The sequence below is a fragment of the Agrilus planipennis genome, unplaced genomic scaffold (genome assembly GCF_000699045.2).
Source record: "Agrilus planipennis isolate EAB-ADULT unplaced genomic scaffold, Apla_2.0 scaffold20, whole genome shotgun sequence".
Lineage (NCBI taxonomy): Eukaryota > Metazoa > Arthropoda > Insecta > Coleoptera > Buprestidae > Agrilus > Agrilus planipennis.
Genome location: NW_020439516.1, coordinates 1,792,773 through 1,816,959, shown reverse-complemented (window position 1 = coordinate 1,816,959; position 24,187 = coordinate 1,792,773). Strand labels below are relative to the sequence as shown.

General features: G+C 32.9%; 2 protein-coding genes and 1 long non-coding RNA gene across 7 annotated transcripts in view; 1 reads left to right on the top strand and 2 right to left on the bottom strand.

The window, feature by feature from the left end:
* Positions 1 to 18,193, bottom strand: part of LOC112905920 — a 35,632-nt gene extending 17,439 nt beyond the window's left edge. Inside the window, exons 1-4 of one of the 2 annotated variants that reach the window (XM_025979322.1) lie at positions 17,326 to 18,193; positions 16,373 to 16,456; positions 15,769 to 15,878; positions 15,648 to 15,705 (exon numbers count right to left, since the gene is read on the bottom strand). In XM_025979322.1, coding sequence (XP_025835107.1) covers positions 15,648 to 15,705; positions 15,769 to 15,878; positions 16,373 to 16,439 — 235 coding nt within the window. In that variant the 5' untranslated portion in view covers positions 16,440 to 16,456; positions 17,326 to 18,193. The other variant, XR_003232090.1, reaches the window with a different exon arrangement.
* Positions 2,123 to 2,566, bottom strand: LOC108735070. The gene is made up of 2 exons (XR_001937504.1): positions 2,269 to 2,566; positions 2,123 to 2,200 (listed from the first exon to the last, which is right to left on the bottom strand). It is a non-coding gene; the product is annotated as an uncharacterized LOC108735070 (long non-coding RNA).
* A 217-nt stretch (positions 18,194 to 18,410) lies between the features above and the next one.
* On the top strand, positions 18,411 to 23,942 carry LOC108735090 (trichohyalin). Of its 4 annotated transcripts, XM_018466911.2 has the most exons (8): positions 18,413 to 19,240; positions 19,358 to 19,469; positions 19,612 to 21,133; positions 21,198 to 21,445; positions 21,733 to 22,140; positions 22,198 to 22,342; positions 22,407 to 22,761; positions 22,996 to 23,941. In XM_018466911.2, exons 1-8 carry the CDS (start codon positions 19,171 to 19,173, stop codon positions 23,271 to 23,273), a joined length of 3,138 nt encoding a protein of 1,045 aa, XP_018322413.1. In that variant the 5' UTR covers positions 18,413 to 19,170; the 3' UTR covers positions 23,274 to 23,941. The 4 variants fall into 4 exon arrangements, with proteins under 4 accessions (XP_018322411.1, XP_018322412.1, XP_018322410.1 ...); XM_018466909.2 differs by having other exon boundaries at positions 18,411 to 19,240; positions 21,757 to 22,342; positions 22,996 to 23,942; XM_018466910.2 differs by having other exon boundaries at positions 18,411 to 19,240; positions 21,733 to 22,342; positions 23,050 to 23,942.
* The last annotated feature ends 245 nt before the right edge of the window (positions 23,943 to 24,187 follow it).

Here is a 24,187-nt window from a genome sequence, read left to right as displayed (position 1 = left end):
ATTTATAATTTATAATACTACGCCTCTGTCATTTTGTATATAATCAGTAATATCACGTAAAGAAATTTCCAAGGCATACATTATGATTGCATATATATACATGTATCGTATATATGATCGTATTCCGGCTTATTCATTCATTAAATTTCTATGTCCTACTTACTTACAATAAGTAATTTCTATATACTCACCTATAAATTATATACATATGTATAATAGATATACGTAAGTATCCATAAACAGTTAAATAAATCTACAACTGATGCTCACAATGGAACTCCCAGGTGTCAATTATCGTTGCACAGCAATTATTGTGTCGCTTTTCGATTTGATTAAGAAATGCCGTTCACAAATTGAATCAGCGGTTTTCATATTTCGTTATATTGAGAATATAAACATAATGAGTTTAATAAATAACAATAGTTGCTACAACAAGTAAAGCCTTTTCTAGCATATTCTCTTAGACATGGGTGTTGATATCTTTGATTAGTTGATCCATGATAATTTATCTAAATATATGGGTGCTTACCAATTTTCCCGGCGCGCCCACCATCTAGAAGCGAACGGCTGAACTTAAATATACACGAAAAACAGTATAGTAGTAATGGATTATTATTTTAATTGAAATATTTTCAATCCATTGGCTTTTATAAACATTACCAAAAGTGGTACGTTTTTTGAGATCGCAATTACGGAATAATTTTAATGATTTGTACTTGTATTTATTTAATAGCTTGATCTACATTTAAAACTGCTTATATTATACAGATCAGTTCTTTTGCCATTTTATTATTATTTTATATGCAGACACTCTGTAGCCAATCGCTATTATTATTATTATTGAGGTACTTATAAATGCATTGAACAATATTCTGTGGGTGTATTGAAGTGTAGGTGAAGACCTTTGTTTTAAACATGGTTCGTCAGAATTTGACCATGAATATTGTCGTAATACAGGGATAAAAAATGACTCATACGAATAATTTTGAAATTTTCCATTCAGCTGAATTAATGATACATGCAATGTCAGATAACGGAAAACTAGATCATCATTACGAATCAAAAACAAAAGAATATACATAAAAGGCTACGAAAGTCAGATAGGTCAGGTAAAAAATTTGGCAATCAATAGCGATTGCAATTTTCTAGTTAATTTTATTAACACGTACTTATTTATATATTATTTTAAATGTTATTTTTTCAAAGAGGTCACCAATAAATTGAGATAAATGGTGATGCGGAAGGGGGAAATACATTCAGAAATATCGTCCGAATTAGAATTGGCTTTAACCACTGAAAAGCGCGAAATTTTAGGCATCTAAATTTGAAAATTGTTTAAAAAGAAGCTGAAATTATGAATCATTTCTTTCAATACGTAAAACTACATTTTTGTCAAAACACATATCACTTTACGACACCCTCTGATGCAATTTGTATCATTCAAAATTAAAAGTAGTTTGAGCTACCGTAAAGAGCAAAATTCTTCGTGTTCAAATTTGAAAATTGGTTAGAGTAAAGGAGCCAAAATTATGAATCATTTCTTTCAATACGTAAAACTACATTTTTGTCAAAACACATATCACTTTACGACACCCTCTGATGCAATTTGTATCATTCAAAATTAAAAGTAGTTTGAGCTACCGTAAAGAGCAAAATTCTTCGTGTTCAAATTTGAAAATTGGTTAGAGTAAAGGAGCCAAAATTATGAATCATTTCTTTCAATACGTAAAACTACATTTTTGTCAAAACACATATCACTTTACGACACCATCTGATGCAATTTGTATCATTCAAAATTAAAAGTAGTTTGAGCTACCGTAAAGAGCAAAATTCTTCGTGTTCAAATTTGAAAATTGGTTAGAGTAAAGGAGCCAAAATTATGAATCATTTCGTTAGAATTCATAAAACCACATTTTTGTCAAAACACATACCACTTCACCATCTGATGCACTTTTGTATCATTCAAATTAAAAGTAGTTTGAGGTACCGTAAAGAGTAAAATTTTTCGTATCCAAATTTGAAAATTAGTTGAAAAGAAGCCAAAATTATGAATAATTTCTTTCGATTTTCCAAAAATGCATTTTTATCACACACAACATTTGTTGCCTTATCACACCCTGCGACCATACTAATTAAAACTGAGTTAACTGGTGCTGGATCTTGGGCATTCACTGCCCCTTGCACAACTTTCTGGAGTTCCCTATTCATAAAAAAATTAAAATCAAACTATAAAATTCCTAAGTGCTTTTACAATTTTTCAAGACTTACTAGAACGTTTATATTTGGACCCCATATCAGTTGGAGGCTCGACGCCATACAGCATCATTTGCATCATCATAGATCCACATCTGATTTTCCTCGATTATTGTCAGTTAACATTTATCTTGTTTTCGCTTTCCCTTTCCTCTTTAACCATCTTTACCCCTTTCAAATTCCGACTACCAATTTTAATAATCGATGTTTTGTTAAATGGTAAAATTTTAGCAGATTTTTATCAACAACATTAACCTTTGTAGATGAAAGTTTTACATGGAGCTCGTACAAGACATTACAAACATTAGTAACGTTTGATTGCCAGCAAAGATAGATAAATAATAGCCTTCCATTCGACATAGACACAAAGATGCCCACGCGATTTTACAGGAAAGCACATCCAGTTAGCCTTGACTCTCGTTCCGAGACACGAAAAACTAGTAGAGCCGTTTAATAAAAGGGAAAGAAAACTAAATAATAATAACAGCAATGGCGAACTATCTGTGTGATTCACGCAGATTTCCTGGAAGCATCAAAGAACCAATAGTAAAATATACCACTAATGGGTTATTCTACCTATAAAGTCGACCACGCAAATGATGTCGGCATTATACGGTGTATATTTATTTTCTATTGGAAATGGAAATACTAACACCTGGTAGAATAAAATTGAGATTTCCTTTATTACAACTTTATTATCGCCATTTGAAATGAGTTGTGTGTTAGGAACTGATAAAAAGCAATGTCGACTGCTCGACTCCCTTTTTTTACTGGGTACCTCTGAGTATGGTCGTAAAAAACTTAAATTTAAATTTTTTGAAGTCCTAAATACATACTACAGCAGTATAAAGGAGCTTAAGTATATGTAGATTAAATGTAACACGGTATTTTATATCGAGCTGAAATTGAACTTTATATCCATGATGATTTCGCGTTCTTTATCACATTATCAGGTGTAGAAAATTCGGCCCTAAAATAAATAATCCGAATGTATAACAGTTCAATTAAATTAAAATTATTATCTCTTATAATATAAGAAAAGCGCGAAATAAGGTAAATGGTTTTAAAATATGTCCGATTAAAGTCACAATTGATTAGTAAAGCGTTCAATCCATAACCACAAATTTATTAGATTAGTACGGTTGGAAGAGTTATTTCCTATTTATACGAATTTTAACTAAGCAGGGATTAAGTCATTAATCTATATACAGCGTAAACTCTATATAACGACACTTAAGGGACTGAACATTTTTCGGCGTTATAAAGAGTGGTCGTTAAATGGAGAGAAATAAAAGATATTATTTTACTATTCTATAATAATATGCTTTTAGCAATATAGTACACATTTTGCACACGAACATTATTATTCATACCTACATTGCGTATAGCCTGTTATCTTCGTCTGATGTTTTTTGCTGCTCCAATATTTTAATTGTATTTTGTTACGTATCTTACTCATATCTTGAGATACCGCTGGATCAATTTAATTATATAAAAAGTATTTTTTTAATTGTTTCGCTGCATCAAGTGCTTGTTTGATGCTTGGTGGAGGGACAGGATCGTCTTCTTCAACAACGTACACAGCTGCAGTTCTTATCTATTTCGGCAACTTAGAAAGTACTGCTTAATGATTTATAATGCCGCATTGCTGTCGTTAAATAGAGTGAGCGTGACGCTATGTAGAGTGTAATATTGTATAGAAAACAATGTAAACCAACCAAAGTCAAGCAATTTCGACGTTTTAAGGAGTTTGTCGTTAAATCGAGTGACGTTATAAAGAGTTTACACTGTATTTAATTAATATTACAATTTTAGTGGGTTTGACCACTAATTGGATTTTAGCATTTATCTTCTCTCTATAAAGTATACGCGAATATCCAATTGGTGTCGTTTTCTATTTCTAGGTTTTTTAAGTACAGGCACACTTTGTTATGTACTTATATATGTGTATATTTTAAAATCTATGCTTATCTAGTGACCCATGTACCACCTATCGGTTATTGCAACACGAATTTCTACTACTCGTATTTTTTTCAGCGTGTGGTAACAATGCGTCCGTTAAGTATGCGTGGCAGCCATTATTGTGTTGCCAAACGTCGATTTCATGCAAATCAGGAACATTGTTAATTCCGAACAAAACTCACACCCATACGTACCTATATAAATAAATTAATGTGCACACGATATTAGATTAACAAATACACGCACAAAGCAGTTTCAATTAGAAATATAATACACGATGTAGGTGCGTACAGTGAACACCAAAAGTAAGAAAAAAGAGTTAGGAAAATATTTTGAGGAAAACGCTCAGTGTTTAAATTTCAATCTCCAAATGCTCATATATTTTCGAAAAATGTTACCTCTTCCACATTTTCACGGATGTCATCATCGAAGCATTCTTAAGTAGCAAGTGTCCCACACTTACTGACAAAAAGCATTTTTGCTAATACATAAAAAATACATTGTCAACTTAAATTTTTTAAGTATTCAAAAATCCCCCTTTTGAAACTCCTCAAATTCGTAGCTTCTTTTAATGCACACATAGGGCACAATTTCCTTACAACATAAACTTTCAATTTGCGTAGGCTATGAGGAAATTATGTTAAATTTTAAATTCTGAAAAACTATATTTATTGGAATAAAACAAAGTCAAATGCAATAAGTAACACGATCATATTAAACATTCAAATTTTGAACCAAGAGCAATATGGCGATAGGCAACTTGAATTCTTTGTGTAAAGCCATAAGGTCCGGACATCGTTGTGGTCATTCCTGTGTATGTCATCTGCAAAGAATACTCAAGGGAGTGGTACAGTGGTAGTGGAAGAGTACCAATGGTACTTCACCATGACCAAAAGTAGTAATGTCAATGAAAATAAAATTGGAAAATGACGAAAATTTCGCCTAATAACGCTCTTACTTTCATTTATGCACAGTATTCCCAGAACAACAAAATTTTGGTAGGATACTTTTTTCCTTGAAGGTTTCATTTCACCCAGTAGAGCTCCGGCAAATGACTTCCGATATCTTTAGATCTTAAGCCTTTAAACTTTCCATCTGGGGTTATTTAAAGAAAAAAAATATGGTAATAAGTCATAGGATTTCAATGGTACAAAGAATCTAAACAAATTTGAAATTCGTTCAACTCCTAAACATGCTATCCATATCTGTAAAAAGCATGGGGAGCAGCTATATTAAAATAAATTAAGGGGCGACATTTGTGGAAAAGTGTATGGAGTAAAATTTTTCCTGAAAATACTTGATGCCTGCCTTCTCTAACGAAACCATTCCGTCCTTTTGGTACTCACTGTATGTAGGCATGTGCGTATGTGTTATCGATATATGCCTACCTATGGTACAGCTTTTCGACATAAACAGACTATGAGTCATATTAATTTACAAAGAGCGTGAATAGTCAAGAATTGTAACAGCACGACTGTAGGAACTTTAACGACTCCATTGTATCAGCATCAGCCTTCAATCAAATCGATCGTAATCGATTTTATTGGTTTATGGTTTTGTTCGATATACATGACAAACTTATTCCCAATAATTGTAATGGACGTATGGTTTAAAGGTTGGGGGTGTACGTTTGAAATGTTGCTCGTTTTTGGATAATATGGACCCTGATCAACTACGTTCCAATAGAGCAACAGGTCTTGGTCTTACTTAAGAACCACTGCTGTTGTTCGTTATCTTACTTAAATATCGTTGATCATGGGATTGTAAAATTGGGTGTTTTCTTTCGGTATTGCCATTTACACAACTGTGATTGTTTATACAAGTCATTGTACCTCTATATACTAAGCGTTCTAGTTTGAGTTGCTCTGGTCTTGTTGTTTCTACAGTAGGTCTATTTCTTACTCTTTCTTAACAAACATAGGTGTTGTTCCTCATCTTACGTAAGTACCTTTGGTCACGAGAACAATCTTGGTCTTAGGATTGTAAAGTTGATTCTTTTCTTTCAGTGTTGCCACTTAATACAAATGTAATTGTTTACAACTTTACTTACTAAGCGTAAGCACCGTCGGTCTTACTGAAGTACTTTCGTCTTATCTTAGTACCCGTAGGTTTGATTAAATATCATTCATCCCATTATTGCGCACTTCTAACGTTGTTCTTGGTTTTGCTTAAGTACTTTTGATCATAAAAACGATCCTGACCTTGCGTATAATCGAATCTTTGTGTATTCGCTATAACACTTATGTTTTTGTTATTTACGAATTAATAATAATTTCTTACTACTTATTACATTTACTCGGCTTATGCACCATTGGTCTTATTCTCCATCTTCCTTAAGTACATTTCATGTTGTTTTTGATCTTGATTTGGTACCCTTGAGTTTGACTTAACACCATCTGTCCCATTTACCCAAAGAACAATAAATTAGTGATAGCCTTTTCCGTTTCTAACTTGTTGATAGCGTGCCACAAACAGTTTGTTATTATTTGGACAACGTCCAGAATGTTCCTACGTAAATGTAAGAAATTATGGATAATGTTTAAAATAACGAGGCTTGTTTGTTGTTTGAATTGGATTTTTAATGGGTTCATAATAATAAATATTTCCAATAAGGGAGATTACTGTACTAGATCCTGGTCTATCCACTGCACATGTTCTAGGAGGATATTTAATTAATTTAACTCGATCTTATTAATTAATTAATTATAAGGTAAAAGTATTTAATTTTCACTGCCCCTTCCAAAGGGTATTTTAAAAGAGATTTTGCTCATAATTTCTATCACGTGGAAATTTTTTTTATGTTTGGTGGAATTCTTTTTAAACTATACATATTATAAAATCGCAGTTTTGTATTAGGAGGCGTCTATAACAGACAATCTGTTGGAATATCACTTTTCATTTTTCAGCTGTGACTGATAGCAAGGCTCAGTTTTTANGTAAGTAGGTATAAGTAAAGAAGTTTCACTTCAAAAAACCTTCATTTTTCAAATTTTATTTGTTTATAATCAATTTTCCACGACTTCTTAAAATTGCACACATGAATATTCTTTACTTATACCTACTTACACATATTGTCTAGAATTTATAAGAACTGGCCCATTCCACATTTATCACAAGTTTCTTAATTCTGATATTACCATTTTAATAGCGAACTGTAGAGAATTAAGAATTTTATGACATTGAAAAGTCAACTCCAATCAGCGCTGCACGTACTGACAAATGTTGCAATGTTTATCCTCACACAATACGATTTACTTTTTTAAATAACAATAAAAAGATCTTGTTACGTAATGTATTACCTTCAAAGAGGAAATGAAAACAATTTTCCATCTGCCTATCAGCCTGTTATGCACTAGCATTACATGTAAACGATGAAGTAATAGTTGTTGAAGGTAATATAAATAATCGATGCACGTGTTTTAACATGCGAGCATTTCCAGTTAAATTGTTTTCTTAATATTTAAAACAAATTGCATTATTTATTAAACGTTTCCTCGGTTACGTAATAAATTGTACAGGGTTATTCGTATATAGAGGGAAATTTGGGAAATTGGATTTTTAGATAACACAATAAAATAGTCTAGCTTTGGTTATACAATGGCTCAAGAAACTTACAGTATTGCACATGGAAACGTTGAAAAGATCTACAATTCTTTTTAAACTATACATATTATAAAATCGCAGTTTTGTATTAGGAGGCGTCTATAACAGACAATCTGTTGGAATATCACTTTTCATTTTTCAGCTGTGACTGATAGCAAGGCTCAGTTTTTATTATTAGTGTACTTAACGTTAAAAAATGTGTGCCTATAGGAACGTGATACTTTAAATAATGAGAGGCGTGCAAACAGCAGCGATATGGCACACAGTGTTGTACATTCTTTGCAAACATGCGTGACATGAAAATAAATGATCGGAAATGAATTCAGACTCCCTGTGCATGTAGAAATTATTGTGCCTATGCTTTACACAAGAATATATACAGTAATGTCTCGTCTAAATGAACAACGAAACCAGCAACTCTTCGTACAGCAAAAGAAACCCGTACCTTTACCGTACGCTGCTTTTGTTCCTGTCAATAGTTTGAATTGAAATTTTATACATAACTATGTGTAGTTAATAATGATGAATAAAAGCTGTCTTGGTCTTTCAGTTTTGTCTTGCACATTTAGTACGATCAAGACCATGATTAAATGACCAAAACCAAGACCAATGACAAGCATATGTATCTAAATTCTCACCTAAATTCTTGCAAGCTGTTTTCTTAATTAATCATAATTAATCGCCTTTTATTACATCTTCTATTTTACACCATAATTAATTTAATCTTCTTATTTTAATTTATATCTCATGTAGAGCGTTTCTAAACAATNTATTATCATAAAGTCGTCAGTCCACTCTTTCCTATTCTGAGCTAATATTCACATTTCCCCAAAACTAGAACAACCCACATCCTTAACCGTTTGTGAACAGTAATCTAATCTACCTCTACTCCTCTTAACTCCTGTTTCTGCCTCCAATATATCTCTGATCACACCTTCATGCCTGAGAAGGCCTACCAACCTAACTCGCTTATTTCTTATTGATTTCTATAGTAACCTCTGTTCTCCTATTCTTTCTAATACCTCTTCATTTCTAACCTTCTCTATCCACGGTATCCTCATCATTCACCTTTTTTAGAACGCTTCTAACCTTTTCTTAAACAGTACTAAATTTAATTATCTTTATCTTTATCTAAAGTATTTAAAATAAAAATAGGTATTAAGCTTTAATATATTATCGTATTATAATCACGATACCACCATTTCAAATAAATGGCAACTCTAGTTTATTTTGCTATGCCATATGTATATAAGAATCAATCCATTTAGATTTGCTTTATGCTCGGTCTGTATGTAAGATCCACCCGGTACAACTAATTGTTTGTAGGTTTTTATTAAAAGTAGAGTTTGTTTGCATGCGGTTACGATGATAACAACGGCCGATTTATATGTAGGTCAATGTTTGCGAAAGTTAAATGTTAATTTAAACATTGGGTAAAACGGTGAAATCGAAATTCGTCTGCGATAACACTTATTATTATTGTTTTTGCGTCAGTGCAATTGCAACATTTAAAAACAATACCATAACACTAATTACAATTACCTCATTTCATACGATGAATCCATGAATTCGGTATGATATAATAATAAGAAGATATCCAAAAACAAGTGAATTATTAAAAAACTAACTACTTGATCAAGTTATATCCCGAATTTTAACTAAATGATTTTAATATATTGTACAGGTACACTATTTCGATGCCCTTTTGTCGCAAACATACGATAGTTAAGTCAAATTGTTCCAAAAAATCTGAAATCCCTTTCGAAACCATTTCATTCATCACTCTTCCAAACGAAATCAAAATCAAAACAAAAACTATTATAAAAAATGATACGTACTACAAAGTGATTTCTATTTAATTAAACATAAGTATAAAAATAATAATAAAACTGAAGCAATCAGTAAATATTTTCTTTCTAATTGAGGATGGCATCATCGGTTTCGAAACGCGTTTTAAACGTTTTTATGTGAAATTTTAGGTTTAATTGATTTATTGGGTTCAGCTACACGAAGCTCCATTTGATTTTCCTGGTACTTCTGTTACTAAGTAATTAAGTAACAGTTTATTACAAGAAATGTTGTTTTAATTTCTTATAATTGAATACGTCTGTTCGATTACAGTTACTATAAAAATTTTTACGACAATTCTTGGAACGGGAAACAGCCTGCATTAAGTTTCTAATGTCATTTTTACATAATTTATCGGCGAAAGTAGGTTTTAAAATGCTGACTGGGGATAGAACTTACCGTTCGATTTTGACCAGTTTTTTTTTTAGAAGCAAACCATCAGGCGGGGTCACAGTAACTGTGTTTCCTATATATTTTACCGACGAATTACGAATTACCTTTTTAATATATTGCCTACTTACGGTAAAACAAGTGAAACCACTACTTTGATTCCAGAGATGTGATTGATTTGAAACACTTGCATTGAAAATGTAAATACAAAACAAGAAAGACCTATTTTTATCCTGCATTTAAATACTTTTCTGAGAAAAGCATTTTGTATTTGATTTAAAATACTTTTCTAAACCTATTTTCTATTTGTAAACTACGAAATACATTTTTGGCGTTAAAAGTTTTGCTAGTATCGTCGACCAAACGTTATAAAAATTAAGAATGAAAGTTGTTTACATTGGCAATTGAAGGTATTACAAGCTTAAAAAGGAGACAAAGAAACATTCCATATATGCCCTCTAATTCTTTAACTGAAAAGAGCCCAAAAAATTCTAAACTTGAAAATGGATAATATAAAATATTGGATAGATATTGTTTTCCGGGTTCAATGTCATGGCCCATGGAATTTTGAAGTTCTAAATTGATATCAACACCTTGCCAAATCACCACTTATCGTACCTTTAGCAAGGAACTACGAAATTCTATGAATTACGGCAAAACAATACCGAATTGAAATACCCCAGCTGTGTAAAATTGAAAATTACAAGATATTGTGGTGTGCTACTATATGCATATAATCCAAAATTGTTAGAAAACAATTCGAAAAACTTCGCTTATTAGATGAACCCAAAGCTAAAGAAACTATGGATTCCATTTCTTTCTCTTATTACAATGTGTAAAAGATCAGACACAAAATGTGGTTGTATATATTTTGATATAAAATAATTGATGTTGATTTTACATCAATAAAATTATTTGCGACCCTATTTTGGTTCTGATCTTTCACGCTAAATAAACTATTTTGGCACCAGTGTCTTTTTTCCAATTAAAACAGGCGATAAAGGCAAATAAGGAAGCATACAGAACAATTATTTGTTGCAAATGCCTGCAAGGTTTTCTTAAAAAATATTTTATACTTAAGTAAATGTAGAAAATTAAATAGGCATTAAACTATTACCAACAAAAAACACCTAACTACTGCAATTTGATCTATTTAAAATAAAACAATTAAAATAGGATAATGTTTAATAAGTAATTAGAGATGAACAGTGTCTATGTACTAATTTCCCGCGTAATATGCATAAGAACAGAAAAGAAAGCGGATTTTTTTGGAAAATCAGCTACTAAAATTATTATGGCGGCTACAGAACGCCATATTGATTTGTGTTATCCTCAATATCAAAACATAAACAATCATTCAACCATTTCCACATCGTAGTAGCATTTACAACACTTTCTATTAATTTAATGTACTTTCTAACCCTTGAAAACTTAGATTCCTTATCAATTTACCTAATTAAGCGCAATTTATTCATTGATATTCATGTTGTTGGTTCATGGAATAAATAAATAACAAGAACACTTCTATTTTTAAGCATTTGTCAAACATACTATACTCTTTCTTATGAAAATCAATATATAGGCACTAATTTTAATTTACAAACAACACCTCTATTCAATTTTAATTTTGTGCAATTTAGTTATTTATAATTAATTTTAAATTAACAGCAAAAGTAATGGACAAATACGTTGCACGGTATATTCGTATAATAAATCAATTAATATAAACTACAAAAAGTAGTTAATTACAATGTGTAGTGTAATAGCTACGGCTATAAAGTAGTTACGGTTAAGGGTTCGTTTCTTGACCTACCGTTGAAGTCTCTGAATGTTTTTGGCACTTTACTTCAAAATTTCGATCCTCAGCTTTATTTTTAGTGCGTCTCATGTTAATAAGCATCAAACTCTATACCACCTGTATAATATAATTACGAAACAATTAGCAGATGGTTAATTAAATTTGTCCAAATACTTAAGTAATTAAAATATCTAAATTCTACATAATGTAATCATTAAAATCTCATTACTACTTGTACAATAATATGTCTTTCTCCACTTTATCATTACCATATTTGCATGTGCCCAATTTCAATGAAAAATAAAAATATTTAACCAGGCTGATGGGGTTTGTGTTCTAACCTCTAGTTGAAGTCTCTCGGCATTTTCAGTATTTCACGCAAACATTGACCTTCTACATAATACTTTTAATGGTTTCTTTGACTTTAAACATGTTCTTTTTTAGTACAACTATCTTTTTATTGTACTTTTTTATCGACTGTATAAGTACAAAGTATATATAGTTTGTTTAATAAGAATAACTGGTTTTAAAAAATGACAATAATTATTTAGCCAAACAGTTTTAAGTAAAGAACATATTCTGCCATGTTTCATAAAGCCATAAAATATGCAATTATTATTTATTAGCATGTCACACGAAGAATTACTTAATATACTGGGTGTTACTGTGAGTTGAATTAGGATAAAACAACAAATTAAAATAGAGAATGAACTTAAACCATTAAACAGGTATGTAATATTTGAATCATCTCGTGTTCTTTTGCGTTGTAAGATATTTGTAAAAAATTGCTATAAGGTGTGCTGCATATTAGTTATAAATAATATGCATTATTTGACATTGAACGAAAGTTAACCGAATTTTAATTTAATTATCTGAAATAAATTGTTTTTGGAATGATAAGTATTCCATTGTAGCCCAGATTTGGTTAAAAATTTATTCAATGTAAATTTACATTAAACCATTGAAGGTGTTTTAAATTGATTAAATTATTTATTAGGTTCGATATTAATGTAAATGTAAAAAAAGCAGTTTAGCAATTTAAAAATCTAGGTTGACCCGTATATGGAAGAGAGTTAAATCGAATTACGCAATTGAATATTACAATAAATAATATTACGAACCATTATTAAAGATTTAAATAGGTACCTACATAGAACTTTTTTCAATTTAAATTTCAAAATTATAAAACTGACCAAGGATTACAATCAACAACATTAAATTTTTCCAATTGGAAAATTAAGGTCCGATATGTGTCCTTATATTAAAGGATTAAAGTGTTTCTTTTAAATTGCAGAAAAAAATGGTTTAAAAAAACAAATTAAACTATTGAACCTACTATCCTACTATCAATATCAAAAATCATTTATTAGTAATCCAATGGGGTTAAATTGCATTAGTATTACTTACTGAGCTTTAGCTGGGAATATGCCTATAATATAATCACCCCGATGTACAATAATAAGTGTATATTACGTATAATTTTTCCAGATACATATTGGAGTAATTTTAAAACTATAAAATAAAATAAAAGCGATTGTAACGGGGCAATGTATGTTAAATATAATTGCAAAATGAATGTCCAATATGCTGGTATGTTGTCCACGTTTAGTTTTCTTAAATACTGTCTACCTTCTAAAGGTGAAATGATGAATATTGTATTACAAATTCCTGCTTAGTATCACATATTTTTTACAATTCGACCTGTTAAAAACCTGCTGAGGCCGTACAAGTTTCTTTGGCCGACTTCCTACGGCTGAACGAAATTTACCTTTTCACATGTGGCCAAGAGAATCGATAATGGTATTCCAATTTATCCGATTTTCACTTGCACTGTCGCGATCCCGTTTTAACGCACTGCACTGATCACACCGCGTCAGGACGTCAACGTCGGTGGGAACGCACAACAAAAAGCACGCACGCACCGGGAAATGAGAAGGGTTGAAAATCCACACACTAGGGTGCACTCAATCGTCGACTAGTCGGAAAACAGTCGAATTTCTACGTCGCGAGAATCCACATAGGACTGACCACAGTATTCACGCTACCGTTCACTTCATGGATTATTGTCGATGACGACAGGTAGACGAAAACACCTGGTGACGTCACAGCCGAGTACAGGCGACCAGGCACGAAACAATCGAATTAAATGAGAATCATACGCTCACATTTTTCAATTACTTAAGTTTTGAGAAAGAAAACTCAGCCGGCCTTGATTCATTAAAAATTACGAAGTGAATCTCTCCCAATGCACAATCTACACAATTGATAGGAAGAAAATCACAAGATGAATCAAATGGAATCAGTATTTAAATCCATTTTCAGTCAGTATATGTTAACCTTACAGCATGACCTGAAGGTTTAGACCATTGCTTAACATTCGGGAAGACGTGGGTTCAATTCCGGGGCCGTTTGCCCTTGTTCAAACTTTTTAGTAGCAAAAGAGTTTCTTATTTTTTTTTTTTCAGTATGTACTGAGCGTCATAGCTTAGAGGTTTAAACTTTAGACCATTCCTTAGCATTCCAGAGGACACCAATTGGATTCCAGGTCCATCTACATTTGCCCTGATCCATGTTCACTACGATTTCCTTGATCCTTGGATCATTCAGGCGCATGCTGGTAGAGTAATATTCCATATATGATATTTAACTCTCTTCTGTCTTCATTTTCTCCGTTTCGTCTTTCTCATCTCAACTACTACCTACCAATTCCCATGATTTCTAAAAAGATATTAAAGAGGGCCTTCTACCCTCCGGCATAGTCCTGAGAGACGGCCCGCGCACCAGGTCCATCTGCATCTGCCCTGGTCTGAGTTTTTCAGTGATTTCCACAAATCACTTAGACAAATGCTAGGGCACTAATATTTTACAAATAATCCTTCATTCTCCTGTTTTTATTTCGTCAATCTCATCTTTCTCACACTGACCATCACTCATCCATTTCCAGGATTCCTAAAAGGAGGTTGAAGGTGTTCTGCCCTACCCTCTAGCGTAATCCGGAGAAAGTGCCCACCCACAAGAAGCCGAAAGAACTTGGAAAATGCACTCTATTCTGCATTTTGCAATGTCATAAATAGACTAATACTGCCGATGAATGTTATTCTAAACACATGTAGAAATACCTTACAAAAACGAGCCTATTTCTTTATCAGGGAATTCATTATTTTATTAAATTATTCATTATCTTCACGCTAGATTAGTTTGAAATGTGATTTTAAAATTGGATGATGAAAATGATAGCTATGAATAGGACAGACAGAATGGAAGGGCACATCCTGGGACATTAAGGGATAGTTAGAGACTTGTTAGAAACAAAAGCAAGAGCGAATAGGGACAGAAAAAGAGAAATAATTAAATAGTTAGGAATGTGGGATATTCTAGTTTTGGGAAAATGCGAAAATTGAGTCAGGATAGAAAACCGAAATAAATCATGAGTCTAATGAAGTCAAAGTTTCAGGAAATAGTTGTTGTTTAGTATTATTGACTATAATAATAATCCATGGACGTACCAGCACATGATAGGACACAATAGTAACTGAGTCCACTCACCACTTCCTATTCGATTTGTGGAACGTTCAACTCAAAATACCTTGAGAAATGTCAAGTTGGAAGAAGTTGACCTAATAATAGTTTGTAATTTTAAGAAAAAACTGTCAGGCAAAATCTTTTGAACAAAGTGTAACGCCCCTCAAAGAAACCGGAAACCGAAATAGGAAGGCTAGCACTATTATTATTGTCGATAATTTTCTTCGAATAATACGAAGTTTAATTAAATGAAAACTGAATTGTAACTTACCCAAACGCGCTCCACTTCTTCTTTTGACACGAAGGCATATCGTTCTTGATCGAATACACTAGAAAAAATATTAAACGTGTTGTTAAACCAACCAAAAATTATTTTGTTCCTTAATATCTACCTGATGAATATGATTTATGACTTCCGTATGAGTACAATCTTCGAGGTTTTTGCCATTAACTTCCAAAATTTCATCGCCCACTTCTAAGTTGTCTTTGTCAGCTGGTGAACCTAATTTTTAGATTTTACTTAAGTAAATTGGAAAAATGTCAAAATTATATGTTCTTTATGAATTATGACAAGCAATGTCAGCGTTTTATAGAAAAAGTAATCATATATTTTTGTCGTATAGATTTACTGATTTCATAAGGATCATACCTATATTTTTTTCCAAAAGAAAAAATTTCAATTTATATCATTTTCAAGATTTGTAAAAGGAAAAATGATACATAATAATGAATTAGTTATTTGAATTCGTTTATAAAATTCTATTTTTATTAAAACACAGTAAGGTATACGCTAAATTAAAGGAATATTTCAACGAAAAGAACTACAATTGTTTGTCAATATCGTTTTCTTCCCATTCTTTTAAGTAGTCAAAAATGTTTAACCAACTACTAATCGTGTTGACGTATTTTATTTTTATTGAATTAAGTCTGCTACATTTAACGCAGCCCTTACTGTAACACAGTTAATTTGTGAAAATTTGTTCTTAGGCTTCTTACCGTATAATTTTATTTTTTTATCCTCCCTTTCCACTAATATAATTACATAGCCTCCTAGATCCACCATGGTTTTAAAAACATGCGCTGCAAAGGAAAATTATTTATTAAAATTCGAATAGTTTCATAAACATTTTTACGTTTAGGAACCGTTTAATTTCCGGATTTTTTTTTATAATTATCAAACCAATGCAAATTGTAAGTCTTGATTAAATTTGAATTTATATTTGCAGTAAAAAAATGTGTTTGCTCAATGAGAATGATTAGAGGTTTAAAAGCTAACCTAAAAATGGTTAGGGAATCAAAAAAGGGCTAATTAAATTGATTGAACGCATAAAGTTATAAGTAAATAAATTTAAATACTCAATATTTTGTAGAAATAATTTTTACAGCCCCCTCCTAATTTAAAATATACAATAACAAACTCTTTCTCTGAGTGTTAAAAAACATATCGAAGTTCCGCACAAGTTGAAGGTATCATTATGAGTATAATTGAAACTGCCTTTTTCTCTTTACGTTCGTCAAGTGTACCTAGGGGTATACAAGTGCGTGTGAATTTTACAATTGCACCAATTGAAGTACTTATAAAACATATATATGAAAAAGTACGGCACACATTTAACATCCGCATACATACATTCGCATTGAACTTGTTAACAGCGTGTACTACACTTGACACTGTTTGCTCAAGAGGTTTTACATTAAGTTGGCAACATTGCAAGAAAATTAGATCAGTACTCATCCATGCCTTTTTGACCTGTGCCATAACGACCCGCAGCATTCGGAAAAACACTCAAAAATAAACTTACACACATTAACATTTTTTCTTCTCATTCTTCTACTTTTCTAATTATAATACTAAGCATAAGCAATACGATCTTTTCTTAACTTTTGGGTACCCAATAGCGCTTCTAAACAAGATTGGGAATGTTGAGGGTTAAGAAGGAGGCACTTACATAATATTTTTATAAAGTAGCGGATAGTGTGGAGTAGCAATCCATTTATAATAGTAAAGATCTAGTTTTGTTTGTACTTAAATCGTCTAGATAATGTGCGTATCGAAGGTGGTGTTGGATTTTCCGAAAACCGAACGAAAAACTGTACACGAAACTAACGAAAACTAATAAAAACGTCAACTTAGGACAACGATAACGATATCACAAAGACATAGAGAGAGTCACCACGTGCAAAAGTTCCCCTGGTCAGATTTACAATAGTACTTCCACCATTTGAGACGTTTCTTCTGTCCCATTTTCGAGATTATGTGGTCTCCATGTTCGCGAACGGCCATTTCGGCACTAAACGGACCCGGATAGCCACACGCGTACCCCGGGACCCGGATTGACCATCGTCTCCGTCGTCGACATCTCCATGACCGGATTTTTCACCGTTCTTCGGGTTCGGGTGTGGAAAATCTCGAGACGATACACGAGCACACCGAAATCGATAAGGTCCTCGCAGCTTCCATGGAGGCTCCACCCACCCCTTGGCCTCGTAACAGGACGCATCCCTATCACGCACTCGTCCTTTTTCACCACAGGAGCAGCAGGCTTCAACAGACTAATATTTACATGCCATAAAACTACAAGGAGGACCTCTATGTATCGGGGAATGCAATTTTGGCGACTACTCTTATCATCCTTCGAAACCCCTATAATTAGCAGCTATTAAATTAGAATTAAACCATTTATTGTTACAGAGGAATTCAGACCCAAGTGAACATAATTTACTTATTATGATACCATTTCAGAGATTAAGAATTAGTATAATGTTGTTCTTGAAATATTACCCTAAGTACCTATTTATTTTATCACCCAACTTTAAACTTCTGGAAAATTTCATTTTTACTTTATATTTATTGTATGATACCAATTTTTGCTTATTAGCTAATGGGAACATTTTCTTTGGGATTATTTAGTTCGAGTTGAAAAGTCATTGGAAAAATATCTTTATTTTTTTGCGAGATTTCGACATTATATGCTAGATCATTTTCGTTTGTTTAATTGTTCAATTGTTAATCAGAGTTAATCAACAAATTTCATTTTTTAACGATGTCTAAATTTGAAAAAGACTTTGAGAGTGTAGAGATACCATTCCAAAGACATTTTTTTTTTAATAAATTTGAGTTACTTTATATTTTTTGTGTTGGGAAACTGCTTCTTAGCATCTGCTTTAAATTTTAAATACTTAATATAAACAAAATTATTTTCAGTTATCAATTTCGAGGGAAAAATTGCATTACTAGTAAATAGTGGAGATAAATAAGTAACCATAATTTCTTCTTTTTTTTTTGGGGAAAACCCCCGGGTCAATATTTTATTTTTATTATGAGGAATATTAAAGTGAACGTAAAATGTTTTTCGCTTGTTCCGTTGATTAAGTTTAGCCCTCATACTTCCGTCACGTTATACGGGTTCAATGTCACCCTAACTAGCGCACCCGTCCATATCGATTGCTTCCTCAGTAGTTATTACTGCCTGCCTCATAAAATGACTCAACCAAAAAGCTCACAAAGTTCCTTTTTGTTTATTTGGTACTTTAATTTTCTCGAAATCATTTAATTCTATTGCAGTAATTCGGTGAAAAGTGTATTTAAAATTCCCGACGCAGTTTCCTTTTCGAAATTTTTGATTGCGTAGGTGGAAGCACTACCTCACCGTTTATTTATTTTCATCGTTCGTATCAACCCCATTCCCGTTCATAGCCGGCGGCTTTGTTGTCAACATAGTGACAAATGGGTGACATGTCGAACATTTTTTTTGAAAATGTTTGAATAGTGTTATCAGTGTCCAAACGCGGCGATGACCAATGCAGGCCAATCGGTCGCGTGTGAAGAAGTTTTTGATGAGATTAGTCAGCCTTCAGTAGACGGTAATTACCATCTTTTCCCTTTAATTAGGCACGACAAAAGATATGGACAAGAACGATGTGTGAACAAATACAACGCACTTTAAGTTGATACATAAAGCATGTTTTATTTTTATGTAGAAATAAAGGATTATGCGTCAAAAATCGGTATTGACCCAGATTCAGAACCGCAGCTACTACCCCTGGCTGTCGAGGGGTTGATGAAACCTCTTCCACCAGGATGGAAACCATTGTACGTACATATTACATACTTGCAAATACTTTCACGTTTAACAGTATCAAAAAAGTAGAAGAGTAAGAGTCCCTTTTTCAATAATTTTCTAAATAACTTCAGAGAAAGTATCGGCTGGTGTGTTTACTCATGTATCTTTTAGCTACGACGAAACGAGAAAATGTTATTATTATTTTAACAAAGAAACCAATAAAACACAATGGGAGCATCCACTGGACGAGGTTTACCGAGATCTGGTGGTAAAAGTTCGCGCAGAAAGTCAATCTTTGAGTATGGGTGAACCCACCGAAGATGCTACATACACCCGCGAAGATTTGCCGAGTTATGAAGAGCCTCCGCCTCCGCTTCAGCTATCCATACACAAGAAGAACATCAAACTTTCTCCATTAAGATCGAAACCAAAATTGGGAGAAATAGGAGCGAGATTCTCCGACGCTGGCATCAAGATCCTTCCCAAGCACGACACAAAACTTTTCCGACAAAAGTCAGAAGAAAGACCCGCCAGAAAAATTGGGTTGACTCTGTTTGATAGCTTCGATGAGAAACCGCTATTAATGAAAAAAGAACTTGAGAAAGCCGAACTAACTCTCACTGGAGGAGGAACCATGTTCCTTAAATCGAACACGAAAAAGCCTGAAACAACACCAAGCCCGTTAGGCGATAAAATAATCAACCAATTTAACAACGAAATCAATAACGATAAAAAAATATTCAAAGACTTTGAGGATGACAAAAGAATTTCTAAACCGAGTAATTTAGAAAACGATTCATTTTTGAATTTGGACGGAGAAACATTCGAAAAAAACCCTAAAATGAAAGTCATACTAACTCCAAAAGTTATACATGTAGAAAAAAACGACACCACGAAGGTGGCATCGTCAAATAATAAAGTAAGAAAATCAGAACTCAACGACGCGACCAAAATCAACAATAAGGCAAACTTAAAAGTTATAAAACCCGACCCATTGGATTTTCTTAAACCAGAACTCACAGCAAAGAATGAGCCACCAATAATTTCTCCATTATCACCAGAATCAGAGGAAGACAAAGAAAAGGCAGAATCGTCTAGCTCCACTGAAGGACATCTTCATTTAGACGAGAATTTGGAGATGCGCATTGTCGAAGATGCAGCCAAAGCAGAACGAATATTCAAAGAAGAAAGCTACAAAAAGAAGGAGGAGATAAAACGACTCATTGATCTTGACAGAGAAGCGGAAATAAAAAAGTATCGCGAGGAATTACTACAAAGTCAGAAATCTGAAATGGAAAAAATACTTGTTGAAGAGAAAAGAAAATATGAAGACAGAATACGCAACGAATTAGAAACACTGAGAAAAGAAATGGAGCATAGGAGTAATGGAACGCTTAAAGAGGAAAAGACAAAACTGGAAACTAAACTGGAACAACAGAAGAGACAACTACAAGAACATTTTAAAAATGAAGAACAAAAGTTGGAACAATCGTATTTGGAAAAATTCGAGAAATCTAAACAACACTTTGAAGAGGATTACAAACTGAAGCTAATAGATTTGGAAAAGGAACTTGAAAGAAAGTTAGAGGAAACTAAAGATAATCTCCTAGCAAGCCAGAGCGCTATTTTGGATCAAATTCGCCAGAAACATTCCAATCAAGTCGATAAACTTCAGAAAGAATGTCAAACCAAGGTTATAGCCGTTGTTGTTTTCTAAGTTAACATGAAAAATCAATTTATTGTGCATTCTATTGTAGAAAGAGGAAGAGCAAAGGAACACAAATTTCTCTTCGAAGGAAACCACCAAAGATAGCGATGACGAAAAGTACGAAAAGATTATTTACGAAAAACGTTTATTGGAAGAGAAGTACAGGTGTTTGAAAGAAAAATACCTGAAATTAAAAACAGACGTAAAACTATCTATTGAAAAACGTAACAAAAGAAGAGAACAAAGCTTAACCACCACTACCGGTTCAGAAACAGAAAAAAGTCCTTCAGTGAGAAAGTAAGTAGGTAGATCTAGAATAGAATTATGATTTTCCTAATACCATGGACGGCAAATTGATTAGTTCTTTAGCTCATCAATGTCGCTTTTCTTTCACACTACCGTTTCAAGCATTGACTTAAATTCCTTACATTCTATTATCACTATCCCCCTATATTCCACAAATTTTTGAATAGCTTCTTTCGTTTTAATTCTGTGATCTTCTGTTTTATCTTGTTTTGTTTTATATGTCTGCATATATCATATATTATTAGAATATATGAGTTTGAAATTCTTTGGATTTATAGGTCATCGAATTCCCCATCTTTCAGCCGAAAAAACTCTCCTAAACACCTTCGTCTTACTGCACATGATATTGACAAAAAATCGAAATTCGACCACAAAACTCGACATATTCTAATACAAGATTTGGACACTTCAACAAGCGACAAGAGCTTGAAAAGCGACAAACACTGTATCAAATCTGACCAAAAAGACTATGATTCGTCCGACGTAGAAGTCCAACCCGGTAGAAGCCGTCGAAAGTTATTTTCGAGATTGAAAAGTTCATCCCTGTCTCGAGTAAATGGAAATTCAAAGAGTAAAGACAGCAGATCGTGTTCTCCAGTAGAAAATTTGAGGAAGCAACTGCAAAAATTGGAAGATCTCGAAGATCAGTTTCCACAAAATTCCCAAGGTGACACATACCACTTACGGTACCCGTTTTCCGATGGGCAAAAGTTTGAAGGTAGCTCAGAGTTAGAATTTTTCAGACACAGAATACATCTAGAACGGGATTCGATCCGAAGGGCTAAAGAAAGTCTTCGTAAGCAAAAAACGCAATTCAAGCAGAAACAAAACGAGATGAAACTGAAGCATGGAGCCAACGCTAGGCAAACTCTTCAGCAACTTTGTCAAGTAAGTGCATCCTTATTTTTTATAAGAACGTGGTACACGTATACCTTCGATTCTCTTCATCCAGGAAGAGAAGGAATTGACCGATATGGAGGTGTCTTTACACCGAACCAGAAGCTTATTGGGAGAAAAAGTGATACGCCTAAGACATTTAGAACAGTCGTTACACAGAGCGTCTGTACCATCATCAAACAATCAGCAAAAGCTAGATGATGCCACTCTGAGCGATTTGTCGTCTCACAGTGCCAGTTCTGGAATTAGCTCAACAGAATTTGTGGCAGGTGAATCGCCTTCGCAGGCCAAAAATTCACAATTTAAGGAATCATCCGAAATTATTCAGAGCCTTGAAAACTTAAATTCGGAAATACGAGAAATTTGGGAAGTGCTGAATAAGCAGCAGCATATTAGCAGCATTGCCACAGGTGAACATTTTCGATATTTCTTTACATATTTGAATGCCACATCAAAATCATCTTTCTCTGCACGTAAGGGCTTCCGCTGTGTTTCCATAAAAGCTTCAAGCATAGATTATAAAAAACTATTTGCTTTAATTATCTTTCCATCCTTCACTTCCTTGTCCCTTTCTATCAGCAAATCAAAAGACACAAACTTAGTACCTATTCTCTTTATCCCCTAACGTCTTTTATTTTCGGCAGTTATGACCCCACTTCCCCTCGTTTACCCCGATTTAGGATGGCCTATTTTATCAGGAACAGCTGGCCCTGTGCCCCCTTCTATCCCAACCCTAGCCGATCGCCTGCAGAACTACAGGCAGCATATAGCTCTCGCCAATGCCCAAAGCACCATGGTCACCCATGATACCCAAGGCGCCACCACTACTTTGGTAGAGAAAACAAGAAACCTTAGGCAGTGGCTAAGACAAAATAGTCTCGACCCGTCCCTGGAAGCCGGTTCCCATCAAACTACTTTGTAAATAGTTTTACTTGATATAATAGTAGATGTTACATATGCTTAAAAAAACTACCCCCCCCCTCACTCTAATAGTCCATTCATCGGTAAGTAAATACAAATACCTACCTTATATAATATTAATGATTTGTTTGTTATCTCTTAATATTTTATACTTTTATCTTTTCAAATATCTATCGAGGTTAAGAAAAAGATAAAATAAAAAAGCCTAACGTCAAAAGATTGTGTTAACATTTTTGTGCCGTCTGTCGTTCTAACGTTCAGTCAAGTACAAAATGTGTGCCAAAGAACAAAACATTTTTACTTGACTCTATGCTCACCAATATCAGTGAACTTAATTATTTATTTTTTGCAAATAATTGTGAAAAATTAAACCGATAAAATACTCCATTTAGAAGCTTACCTATTTAGATAGCTAGTTTCATAAAAATTGTTACTTGTTAATAATCACTACCTACTTTAAATCCAAAAATGTTTTTGTAGCCTTAAAAAATCCCTTTTATAAAACTCAATCTTACGTAGAGTAAATGTTAATTACTAAAATATCCTTAGAAAAATTTCGCTGCCAAAGCTTCTACAAAAATACTTTAAAATACAATTAATTTAGACAAAACGTATTAATTCGTACAAAAAGCTCAGTATTTGTTTTTTCATGCTCATTTACTGTTTAAAAATCTAAAACATGTATAATCAACTACTATGTATTTATTTTTCATAGATCTTAGATACGTATAATGTATATTATACATATATCATGAGTTTAAAAATTACAGAAAACGGTTTAATAATGCGTATACATATGTTACACAAAGTTTAAAAATAAATAGAATTTTATATAAAAAAAATAACTGTTGTGATGGAAATTTTAGGGTTTCGCTATTTATTATCTCAAATAATCTTTTGTTTTTGTTTTTGCCT